The 12,394-nt window shown below is 38.4% G+C and overlaps 1 protein-coding gene across 3 annotated transcripts in view; it reads left to right on the top strand.

Moving 5' to 3' along the window:
• The window catches only part of IQCM (IQ motif containing M), a 453,243-nt gene that overhangs the window by 87,976 nt on the left and 352,873 nt on the right, over positions 1 to 12,394 (top strand). For all 3 annotated transcript variants that reach the window (XM_027599769.1, XM_027599770.2, XM_027599768.2), the window contains exons 4-5: positions 5,858 to 5,940; positions 7,860 to 8,127. In XM_027599769.1, coding sequence (XP_027455570.1) covers positions 5,858 to 5,940; positions 7,860 to 8,127 — 351 coding nt within the window. The remainder of the gene's footprint in view (positions 1 to 5,857; positions 5,941 to 7,859; positions 8,128 to 12,394) is intronic.

Raw genomic sequence — 12,394 nt, 5'->3', positions numbered from 1 at the left:
GTGCCAGGCACTGTGCTAAGTGCTTCGTAACCAAGTCCAATTGAATCCTCACAACCCTGTGCAAGATATACTATTATTGTTATTATCCTCATTTTACAAATGAGAAAATGAAGGCTTAAGACAATAAACTAAGATTCATGAGCAAATTGTAATTCAAGACCAAAATAGTGTGACTCAGGAATGAGAGCTCTTAAAAGTCACTCTATATGCTATGGGTACATATTTGCAAATAAACAAAGCCTTAATTACAGGTTTTTTTTTTTTAAGAGAAGGAGCATACCTTGACAACTTCCTCTTAATAATTGAAGTTCCAATGTGCACGTCAATGTATAAAAGCTGAATGCTTGTATACTTAACAGATTATGAACAAAGAAACAGAAGCTTCAAAGATTATTAATTGGATGGATTCTTATCATCAAAGTTGTTTAATTTCTCATAATTTTAGACTCATTTGTTGAACATATATATTCAACTGAAATTATAAAAATAGCACACACTAGCTTTGCCTTTTCTGTTTTTTTTTTTTTTTTCTTTTCTTTTCTGGGGCAAACTGGCACCAGCCATTTGCCTTTCCTAAGGCACTGAGATATGAATGCTCTTGTGCTACCTTCAGAATTTAACTTTTTGGTTCAAAGGCTAATTTTTAGTTATAGGAGAAAATCCAAACAGCTGCCTCAGCATCTTAAATGCCAACGAGGGCTCAGGTTTAAGTGCCAACTTGGAGTCAGCGTGTCAACATGCCTTCAGCTGGAGCCGTTTTAGGATCTGTGAGAAATTGCTCTCTTCGGGTGGTGGCTGCCTTTCTCTGCCTCTTTAAGAACAGTCCCAGGCCTTGTCCTATTCAAGAACTTCACTGCCTGACTGTATGGGTTTATGGTGGCAGTACCTTGATGAGTCAGAATCTACTTGCTGGCTCCAAGAGGGCCATTAGCATTGCTAGAGTGTATAGTAGCTTCTCCACAGTTCACAGGTGACAGGTGGCTATTGGTGATGGGGAAAACCAGACACACTGGTCATCAAAGAGCCCAGAGAGAAGTAAGATGCTGCCTTGGGAATTTAACTCCTCTGTCTAAGGCCAATTAAGAAGGGAAAATATCAACAGCTTTATCAGCACATTAAATTACAATAAGGGCTCAGGACTGGCAGCTTGAAATGAAAGTGTCTTGGTTTGTTTGGGCTGCTGTAACAAAATGTCATAATCTGAGTGGCTTTTAAGCAAAAGAAACTTTTTTCTCACAGTTCTGGAGACTGGGAAGTCCAAGATAATGGTGCCAATAGATTTGGTGTCCAGCGAGGCCTGCTTCCTCACTGACGGATGTCTTCTCACTGTAGGTTTACAGGGTGGAAGGGACTACCTAGCTCTCTGGAGGCTCCTTAAATGGGCACTAATCTCAATCATGAGGGCTCCACCCTCAGAGCCCTCCTCCTAATACCATCATATTGGGCATTAGGTTTCAACATATGAATTTTGGGAGAATACATGTCTTCAGTCCATAGCAGAAAGTAGCGATGAAAGGCAAATATTTCACTAGAGTGACCAGGCAGACCTCAGAGGAGTCTCCAGTACTCATAAGAAGTAGTGCATGAAGTTGGGAAAAGCAGCAGATATGTAGAAAAAAATCAGGAAACAACTCAGGAGACCAGCTCCTTGGGTGGGCTTCCAGCATGGCTGACTTCGGAAGGGCCCTCTGCGTGTCAGCTTTGCCTATAAATGAAGACTAGATCTTCATTTAGAATGAAGACATGATAGTTTTTATAAAGCTACATTTTCACCAAAAACCAGTGACTTCATCATTTCATTATGAATAAGTTTTATTGTTTGTCATGTGTATGACACCTGGCAATACTGTAATTATAAGTAATTATAGGGGAGGTAGTCAGAAGAAGGGAATTAAAGGAGGAAAGACGGTCAGGAGAGGAAGAAACAGAGGAGAGGTTGTGGCATCACTCCTCAGAATACGTTACTGCTTTTCCTCTGGGGGGCACATGGTCTGGTTAGAAGCCTCCTCAAAGTAGATTTAGATTTTAGTTGAAACTTGATGAAACAGTTTTCATTCCAGAACGCCTGTCTCTTCCATGTGAGGACCGTGCATCATATGGCTTTGAGTGGTGACATTTATGTGAACCATATAATGATTGACATGTGACTTTGTGCTGTGATCTACACAAGGAACATGTATACGTCTTGAAGCACGTGCATGAAGTCTTGACAAGTATTTTTTTATTAGAAAGAAGAAAAAAATCCACCAATCTATATCCTTAGAAATATGTAGATAGCTCTGAATGTGGGGCGATACAGAGGCAAGTGTGGGTGGACAGGGAGATTTGGGTTTGTCGATGACTTACATACTTTACATAGGTGAGAGTGGAAAGAGGGAAGAAGCTAGGGAGCAAGAAAAGAGGTTGTTTTTTTCTAGAATGATTGCAGAGCAGCAATTCCACTGCCCAGTGATGGGACACCTTAGTAGATGCTTTTTCTCCTAACCCAGCACTTTCAAGGGGGTGCCTAGAGTCCAAGTGGCTCCTCCTTTATTGCAAGGGTCTCCCTCAGGCTTCAGTCCTCAGGATGGTATTGCCCCCAAACTAACAGCTGCCTGTGGCCCCTGAAATCTACATGGAGAAAAGTCAGGGGAAATTTTGTGAAGGAATGAAGGGAGAACTTGTCCCCAATATTTTGTTATGAAAATTTCAAACATACAGCAAGCTTGAACGAATTTTAAATTAATACCCATAGACTTACCACCTAGTTTTTACCATGAATATTTTACTGCATTTGATTTATTTCGTGTCCATCCATCCACATGCATATCATTAGTCAGGATTCATTATTTGCTTATATTTTTTATTCTATTGATATAAAATGTATGACAACAAAATGCCAAAATCTTCAGTATATATTCACTGAGTTATAATAATTACATATGCCTGTGCGATTGATCCACTGTGCATCAGAGTATAGAACATTACTGTTACCCCAGAAATTTCCTTCCTTTCCCTTCTCACTCAATCCATGCCATCCCTGACCAGAAAAATCACTGTTCTTTTCTATCTCCCATGTATTAGCTGTGTTTGCACTAGAACTTCATATAAGTGGAACCATAAAGTAGTGTGTGTGTGTGTGTGTGTGTGTGTGTGTGTGTGTGTGTGTAAGGATGCTTACTTTGCATAATGATTTTGAAATTCATCCATGTTGTGTATGTCAGTAGCTTGATTCTTTTTTATTGCTGAGTGGTATTTCATTTGTGAATAGTCCATAGTTTGTTTACTGTTCTCTTGTTGATACACATCTGGGCTGTTTTGAGTTTAGAACTCTTATGAATAAAGCTTCTAGGACCATTCCTGTACAATGCTTTTGTAAAAATATGTTTCATTCTCTTTGATAAATACCTAGGAGTGGGATTGCTAGGTCCTAGGTTAGGTGCATATTTAGGTTTATAAGAAATTGCTATAATTTTTCCAAGCTGATTATCTTATCTTGCATTTCTGCCAAAGACACATGAGTGTTCCAGTAGCTCCACAGCTTCACCAATTTTGGCTGTCATAAGTCTTTTCAATTTTAGCCATTCTGGTGAGTATGCGGTGGTGTCTGCTGTGATCTGAATGTTTGGGCCCCCCCAAAATTGGAATGTTGAAATTCTAACCCCAAAAGGTGATGATATTAGGAGGTAGAGCCTTTGGAAGGTGATTAGGTCAGAGGGTGGATCCCTCAATCAACGGGTTAGTGCTCTTATAAAAGGGGCCCCAATAGAGCTCCCTAGTCCCTTCCACCTTGTGAGGATACAATGAGATATCTGGGACCTGGAAGAGGACCCTCACCTGACCATGCTGACACCCTAATCTTGCACTTCTAGCTTCCAGAATTGTGAGAAATAAATGTCTGTTGTTTGTAAGTCACCCAGCCTGTGGCATTTTGTTACAGCAGCCCAAATGGACTAAGACAGTAGCTCATGATTTTGGTTTGCATGAAGATGACTTTTTAATTAATTAATTAATTTTTAGATTTTATTTATTTACTTGAAAGAGAGAGAGAGGGAGGGGGAGAGAGAGAAAGAGCATGAGCGGGGGGCAGAGGGGCAGAGGGAGAGGGACAAGCAGACTCCCCGCTGAGCAGGGAGCCCAACTCAGGACTCGGTCCCAAGACCCAGAGATCATGACCTGAGCCGAAGGCAGACACTTAACTGACTAAACCACCCAGGCGCCCAAGATGAATTTTTTAATTGCTTAAAATATGAGAGGGTGAAAAGAAGAGAGAAAATCTTGATCCTGAGTACTAAAGGAGGTAGAGTTACAGGAATGGGGATCACACTGGCTAGATTGAAAAGCCAATTTGAATCAATAATTTGGTAATATATTTAAACTTTACTGAGTCCAGGTTAAGAAGAAGAAGCCAAGAAACACTTCTAAAAGTCAGAATCAGCTAATAATGAAGGAAATATATCAGGAGAAAAACTTAGACAAGACTAAATGAGAATGACGTAGTCCATGCTATAGAATTCTATACATAGCTTGGGATAAAAGGAGTAAGAATCTTAAGAAAATATAAATGGGATTAGAGTTATTATAATGTTATCCATTTGTAGATGTGTATTTTTTATGTCAATGCTATTCCTACCTAATAAACCTATTGAGTTTATTTTGCAGTTATAATTTTAACTAGTTGGAAGGTAAATATTTGTAAAGAAATGTACAGCCATATGAATTAGTCATCAGGTATAGAAAACACACTTAGATTTGTTAATAATTTTTGTGCCCAAGTCGTGTTATGTGTCTGTGTAGTAACATTTAAAGAACTTTAAAAGCTGAAGGGGATTTAAATTTTGTGTACTATAATTGGTTCCCCTAGACTTTTTTATTTTTATTTTTTTATTATTATATTATGTTAAGCACCATACATTACATCATTAGTTTTTGATGTAGTGTTCCTTGATTCATTGTTTGCGTATAACACCCAGTGCTCCATGCAGAACTTGCCCTCTTTAATACTCATCACCAGGCTAACGCATCCCCCCACCCCCCTCCCCTCTAGAGCCCTCAGTTTGTTTTTCAGAGTCCATAGTCTCTCATGGTTCATCTCCCCCTCCGATTTCCCCCCCCTTCATTCTTCCCCTCCTGCTATCTTCTTCTTCTTTTTTTTTTTATAACATATAATGTATTATTTGTTTCAGAGGTACAGGTCTGTGATTCCACAGTCTTACACAATTCACAGCACTCACCATAGCACATACCCACCCCAATGTCTATGACCCAGGCACCCCATCCCTCCCACCCCCTACCACTCCAGCAAACCTGTTTGTTTCCTGAGATTAAGAATTCCTCATATCAGTGAGGTCATATGATACAGGTCTTTCTCTGATTGACTTATTTCGCTCAGTATAATACCCTCCAGTTCCATCCACGTCGTTGCAAATGGCAAGATTTCATTCCTTTTGATGGCTGCATAATATTCCATTGTATATATATACCACATCTTCTTTATCCATTCATCTGTCGTTGGACATCTTGGCTCTTTCCACAGTTTGGCTATTGTGGACATTGCTGCTATAAACATCTGGGTGCATGTACCCCTTCGGATCCCTACATTTGTATCTTTTCCCCTAGACTTTAATAAATTAGGATAATCTACCTTATCACTCTCACCATTGTAAGCTGATGTTTTCTAAAGTAAAATATTACATTGAAGGAGTATTACATACTTCTTTTGCATCCACTGTTAACGTCCACTTGGAACACTTATCTTTTATAATGTTCTGCAAGAATCATCACTGCCCAAATTTTAATCTCATAGTTTTGCCATTTGTGATTAAGAAAGTACATTAATTACATTAAAAAAATAAAACATTTTGTGTTTCTGTTTTAGGTCCTGTATTAGAGATCACCAAGCAAGATTTTTTTCAAGAAGCGAAAACTCTCATTGCCCAACATTATGAGAAAATAAATGAGGTTAATGCTCTGGCTTTATCTAACTTATTTTTCAGGAAACTAATAACTGTTTTTGTATACTACAATGATTGTTCCAAATGGTTGCATGAACCCTAATAGATTCTGAATAGAAGAGATAAATGAAATCTTTACTAGCTATAAAAATTGATTTTAGATTGCATTTAAAAATAAGATTTTTATAGGTATACAGATTATTTAATTACCTGTATATTTGCACATTTAATCCAATTTTTAATGTTTTGATGAATTATCACAGAAATATTTGAATTACATATCTCAAATAAATATCTGTTTTTAAACACTATTAGATAAAGCTAAACTAGGAAATATGCCATGAGCTGTGTGCCCCCAGCATGGCATGCTTCCTTGTATCTTCTTTCATATCATCTTGCATTAGAGCCGTTTACCAGTCTGATTGTTCCTTGAGGGCAGTGACTCTTTTTGACTGTTGCATCTCCAGCAACAAGCTTTGTGGCTGGTTCAATAAATATTTGCTGAATGGCATAGATTTGGAAGGTGAGAAGGAGTGTAAGGGAATGGGTCAGCAAAGAGATAGGAGAGTCACTACAGGATGAAATTTTAGAGGAAAGCATCTCCAGAGGAGATGGGAAATTTGGGAGAGCAGCTGCTATTGTGACAAATGGGTCTTTGGGAAGATAGGTGACGAAAGGGGATCTTAAGATGACTTACTGTGTGCCACACTATACCATCCCCTTTTGAATACTTTAAAACATTTTTTTTAAGGATTTTATTTATTTGAGAAAGAGAGCGCATGAGCACAAGAGGGGGTAGGGTCAGAGGGAGAAGCAGACTCCCTGTTTAGCGCCCCAATACTTTTTTTTAAAAAACTGAATTTTAGATACGATTTTAAATATTTTTCAATGCTTATGGTGTAGGGGAGGGGGATTATAATTGTTACATGTTTCATTTGAATGGTCCTCTAGGCTGCGACTGGTCATAGGTGGTTTTAATTTTCTAATCAACACTGTTAACACTGCTTAAGTTTTTCCTCTAGCCAATTAAAAATAATTTTAAATTATATTGATCTCACTAGTAGGCACATGGGATGAAAACTTCACAGTCTAAAGAGTTAGATAGATGTACTTCAGATACATGTACGTGACTTTTTAAAGAATTTTATCCAATCATAAGAGTATACTCTTCCATCTTTGGTTGCTTGGCAGAACATAGTACTAGCATATTAAAACCTCCTTATTGATGTCTTGAGTTGGCAACTTTTTTTTGGAGGGGAGTGACGAGGGCAGGGAACTATAGCTCTATCTATGGACCAAGAGAATGTCTAGAATAGAACAATTATAATTGTTTGGATAATTACCTGTCAGAGACCTGGGGCTGTATTATTTTTCTATTACTCAAGGTAGTCAAAATTAAGAAGGAATTAAGTGATTGAAAGGATCTGAAATACATATCTGATTATTAATATACTTTTCTTGAGAACCTATTTCCGTGTATGAGCTATAATTTCTTCCATTCAACGGAAAGAGGTTTGAGAGTGTTAGCATTTTATGGACATTTGAAAATGCTTAAAAGATACTTGAAAATTATTAAATTTTTATATGCTTACTATTTGAAAACTTCTATTTTAAAATGGACTTTAAAGTTGTATTTGAAAATATCACATATGAGGAGAAAATTACTATTGGAGAATTTACATTTTTATTTTAAGTGGAGTATAACCCTCATTCTTGTTAAGGGCTTTTGGAGAACTATAAAGGATAGCATCTGCTTTACCTGATTACTGTCATATGCTTTCTAGTAAATATCTTATATAGTAAGGTATGTTGTAAAATGCATTTAGTGGATATAATTTTATTAACTTATTAATAAAATGTATAATTTTATTATATGGTTAATATTAAAATTAAATTTTATTAAATTTATTTTTGTTTTACTCACAGAAAAAAGTTCAAGGTACTTCTATAAATGTTTTTAAAAATAAACATCAAAAACCAAAATCTGGCAAATTCATACCTTTGGAGATTAAAGAAAAGGAAACACTTGATGTGGTCCAAGAATTTCGGACAGCACACAAATGTATTTGTTTTCCCAAACACCTGTTCAAAAGTGAACATTTTAAGGAGCCCTCACAACGAACTTCTTTCAAGGAGCCATACATTTTTAGTGTAAAGGAAAAATTCAAGGACTCTATGGATCTGATTGCAAAAGGTAAGTTTTTGGTGTAGCAAAGAGGTTCAGTAAACCAACAGGCAAAACTGTTTGCTTCTGGTGTGCTTTTAATGGAATTTCCTTGTTGAAACAAAAGCCCACACTTTAACTCTTAGCAGTGGAAGGTGGGGAGCCATGATTAAAAGAGTTATGAAGCTCTGGGGCCACCAGAAATTGAGAGGAGAGAGTATGCTAATGGGCACGAGGAATTTACTGGGACAAAATTGCTTAGCCACGTCTTCCAACAGAGTGATATTTCTTCTAATATAAGACCTCAGACTGTGTAGTTCACAGTTAATAAAGCAGTGAGAAGTTTATGGCTTTGAATTCTATTGTTGAGCGGGATAGATAGGGTAGGCAAGCTGTCTGTGAATATGCTGTACTAGAGGTAAGTGCAAAGCATTATGGAGACATTGAAGAGTAACCAACCAAGTGCCAGAATGAAAGTTTCTCAGAAGAGATCTCAGTAGGGGTGCCTGGGTAGCTCAGATAGTTAAGCATCTCCAGGTCATGATCTTCAGGTCCTGGAATCGAGCCCCTCATCGGGATCTCAGATCGTCGGGGAAGTCTGCTTTTCCCTCTCCCTCTGCCTCTCCCCCTGCTCATGCTCTCTCTCTGTATTTCTCTGTCTCAAATGAATAAATAAAATCTTAAAAAAAAAAAAAAAGAAGAGATCTCATTAGGAAGGGGTTTTAAGGAGAAGTTTGTTAAATGTAGGGTTGGAAAAGAAGAGGCCATTTTGAGCCATGGGAGGAAAATATTAAAGCTCTGAAGGAAGCAAGAATGTGATGCGTTTTGGGAAAGGAGAGATGTGATAAGAAGTGAGGTTAGGAAGGTGAGCGAGGCTAGATTTAGAAGAGAATATAATAGGCCGAGGATTTGAACCTGTGTATAATAGAAAGCCGCTGGTGACTGGTGGCTTCAAGCCTGAGGGCAGGGAAGAAGGTGGAGAGGGGTTTACAGCAGCGTTTCTCAAAGTGTAGTCTTCTGAATACTAGTTCTGAGGGATTCATCTCAGCAAAAGGGATCTCTAGTTAGGTAAGTTTAAGAAAATGCATTTACTGGTTGAGATTCATATTGAGCATTAACATATTGAAAGCTGTATGAAATGCTGCAGAAAAGAACTCTGCTTGCTGTTTTTAACCTATCACTAACTCACCTGACCAAAGAATTCCTAAAGAAAGACATTGAAGTGTCTAGACTGGAAAACTGGGTAGATAGACATCATTAAGTTGAGATCAGAATTCAGAGGACAGATGGATTTTAGGCAGGTGGAGAAGGGGATGGGAAAGATAATGGATTCAATTTTAGATCTGCTAAGTAGACACGCATATGGAGAGAGTCATCAGGAAGTTGGAATTGAAGATCTGGCAGTTAAGAGAAAAGAGACAGGTGGAGATTGAAGATTGATGTTGGGGGTCACCGCCGTGCCATAATTGTGGGGGTCATGCATTTGTTCAACCAATATTTACTTGGTGTATGTGAGATGTATAGAGACAAAAGATATGCTGTTCGTCCTCAAGAAGTTTAAACTTGATATATGTAATTATAGTGTGACCCATACTGTAATTAAAAACAAGCTTTCTGCTTTGAAATCAGTAGGAAAGATACCTAATTCAGATATAGTAATCAGGGATGTATTCCTAGGAGATTTAAAGTCTTTGGTACAGGGACGCCTGGGTGGCTCAGTCGTTAAGCGTCTGCCTTCGGCTCAGGTCATGATCTCAGGGTCCTGGGGTCTAGCCCTGCATCGGGCTCCCTGCTCAGCAGGAAGCCTGTTTCTCCCTCTCCCACTCCCCTGCTTATGTTCTTTCTCGCTTTGTCTCTCTGTCAAATAAATAAATAAAATCTTAAAAAAAAATAAAGTCTTTGGTACATTTTGAAGGATGAATAAGTTTACTCAAGAAAGAAGAAAAGTTCTATCTGGTCCAATGGTCTAACTTCTACATGATAATGGATATCCGAGAAAGTGATAGTGATATATTTGCAGGAGCTAAAATTATTTTACATAACTGAAATGAGGATTGAAGAGTAATTAGAGATGAGATTAGATATTGGAGAACTTTGAATTTTAGCCTTAAAGCAATGGGAACCATCCAGATGTTTTAATGAGAAGTTGCAGTGATCACATTGGCATTTTAGAACATTTCTGGGAGCAGAGATGAGATGTGGTGACTTTTGGAGGCACAGTGTCTACCAATGAGGGGACTAATTTATATGAGAAAGGATTACTTGAATTAAGGTAGCAACCCTGGGGACAGAACAGAGGGGAGAGATTTTAGAGATATTTGAGAGGTAGAGTTATCTAGATTTGGTCAACAATGGATGGAACATAAGACACAGGGAAAGAGCTGTGGGATTCACTGGCATAGTGGTTTGTCCTAAGTGGCAGCATGGAAACAGATACGGCATATTAAAGGGTTGGAGATGTATCTTATGTAATGGTAAAACTGCCGCCAGAAACCAGTTGGAATCTAGACCATGTATCTACTGAGCTTTGTTGTTCTAGGTGATGAAGTTGGGAAATAGCATTATTGAAATATGTTGGTGGTTCTGGCTGCCTTTGGGAAGTTATAAAAAAGAGATGAACTAACAAAAGCATTGGCTGGTTTGCAAGCAGAAATGAAAGGGCATAGTCATACCAGGTATCTGGGTCCTTGGTTTTGAACAAATGTCTAAGACTTATCAATGCAGCAAAAATCAGATTAAGGCTATGTCCTTCCTAACCCAGCCCATTATCTCAGATCACCTCCAGGCACTTACTAAGTTGAAAGACTAAGACAAGGGGTGAAGAAGTGAAGATAAAAAGAAAATTTAAAACTATGCTTAAAAAAAAAAAAAACACGTTCAATGTGGTTATTGGCTTGAAGAATTAATTAGAAGAAAATAGATTTAAAAATCTACCAAATATTTTAGAGACTTTTATTGCCAGTGAAAACCATGAACCTTGGTTTAATTGAATATTCAAAAGTAAAATAAGGAGGCTTTATTTGGAAGTGACCCACAAAAGCTTTACAGTTCTGAAGGAGGATAATAGCAAGATATGGCCAACAAGCAGGGAAAAAACTTCCCAGAGTGGATCCAGGGGCCACTAAAAAAATGAATATGGGAGTTTACTCCCAGAACAGAATCACTGTATACTCAAAGAGCTTCGCCACCTCCAGGGTAAGGGGCTTCTCAGTGACTCCCCAGCAGATTCTATAACTTCTTTGGTATGGTGATTGCTATGTGTCTTCTCTTTTTTCCTTTCACTAAGGGAGTTTTTCCTGAGGTTATTCTGTACCTGCCCCACTACTGAATGTTGTGTGCTTCTGGGGAAAGGTGGAAATAATTTTTATGTTTGGTACACATTATTACCTGGCCAGAAGGAGCCACACCTGGACCTGATGGGGAAGACTGCAAACAGCCAGAGATCCTGGACTCTGAGCTGGATGTGTACTTAGGTTGAATTCTAGGTCCTCCTTTGCGGGGAGGAAGAGTGTGATTTGTCAGGAAATAAAAATGGATAGATATTTGATGTCCAAAAGGGCTGACTGTGGCAGAGACTGGCTAGTTTATCAAACTTATTACTATATCCTTTCTTCTTGGGCACTTGGCTAACGTACCTTTCTCATGTCCCTCACAGTTAGGTAGAGCTACGTGACTGGGGGTTTATATCAATGGATTATAGGTGGCAGTGATGCCCATTCAAAAAATATCTTGTGTTGTCCTCTCAACATGGTCCCCCGCCCCCATTTTCAAGTTTAAGGACTCTTCTAATACTCTTAAAACAATTGCAATTCCACCCATGGGAGAATGGTAAAAGTGCTTTTAATAACTGTTGATTGAAAAATTTTTGTTGAGATATTCAGTAAATGTACAAACTCAGTATGTGGAATGCAAAAGTGAGAAAAATGGTGATGACTTGCTCCCTTGTGGAATTTGCAGTCTAGCTGGAGAAACAGGTATCAATTAAATAATCACTTATATGCAGTTAAAAGTAGTTGACAAATGAATGGGACCTGGACTGGGGGTCAGCAAAGGCTTTCCAGAGGCAATGACAATTGTAAGCTATGAAAGATGTAGAGAAATTACTCAGTCAAGAAGTAATTCCTGCTTGGAGTTCTAGGCCATGGGAAAACCATCTGCAATGGCCCAAAGGAGGGAAGCACAGAAGTGATTTCAAAGAAGTACAAAAAGAACTAATGTGGCTGCAGTTCTGAGAGGGAGCAGGAGAGGGGTAAACTGTAGCTCTCTGAAAAACGGAACTTGTAGTCAGTGCGGTGCT

Source organism: Zalophus californianus, chromosome 2 (genome assembly GCF_009762305.2).
Source record: "Zalophus californianus isolate mZalCal1 chromosome 2, mZalCal1.pri.v2, whole genome shotgun sequence".
Classification (NCBI taxonomy): domain Eukaryota; kingdom Metazoa; phylum Chordata; class Mammalia; order Carnivora; family Otariidae; genus Zalophus; species Zalophus californianus.
The sequence above is the reverse complement of the archived record's forward strand: the minus strand, read 5'-3'. Positions and strand labels throughout refer to the sequence as shown.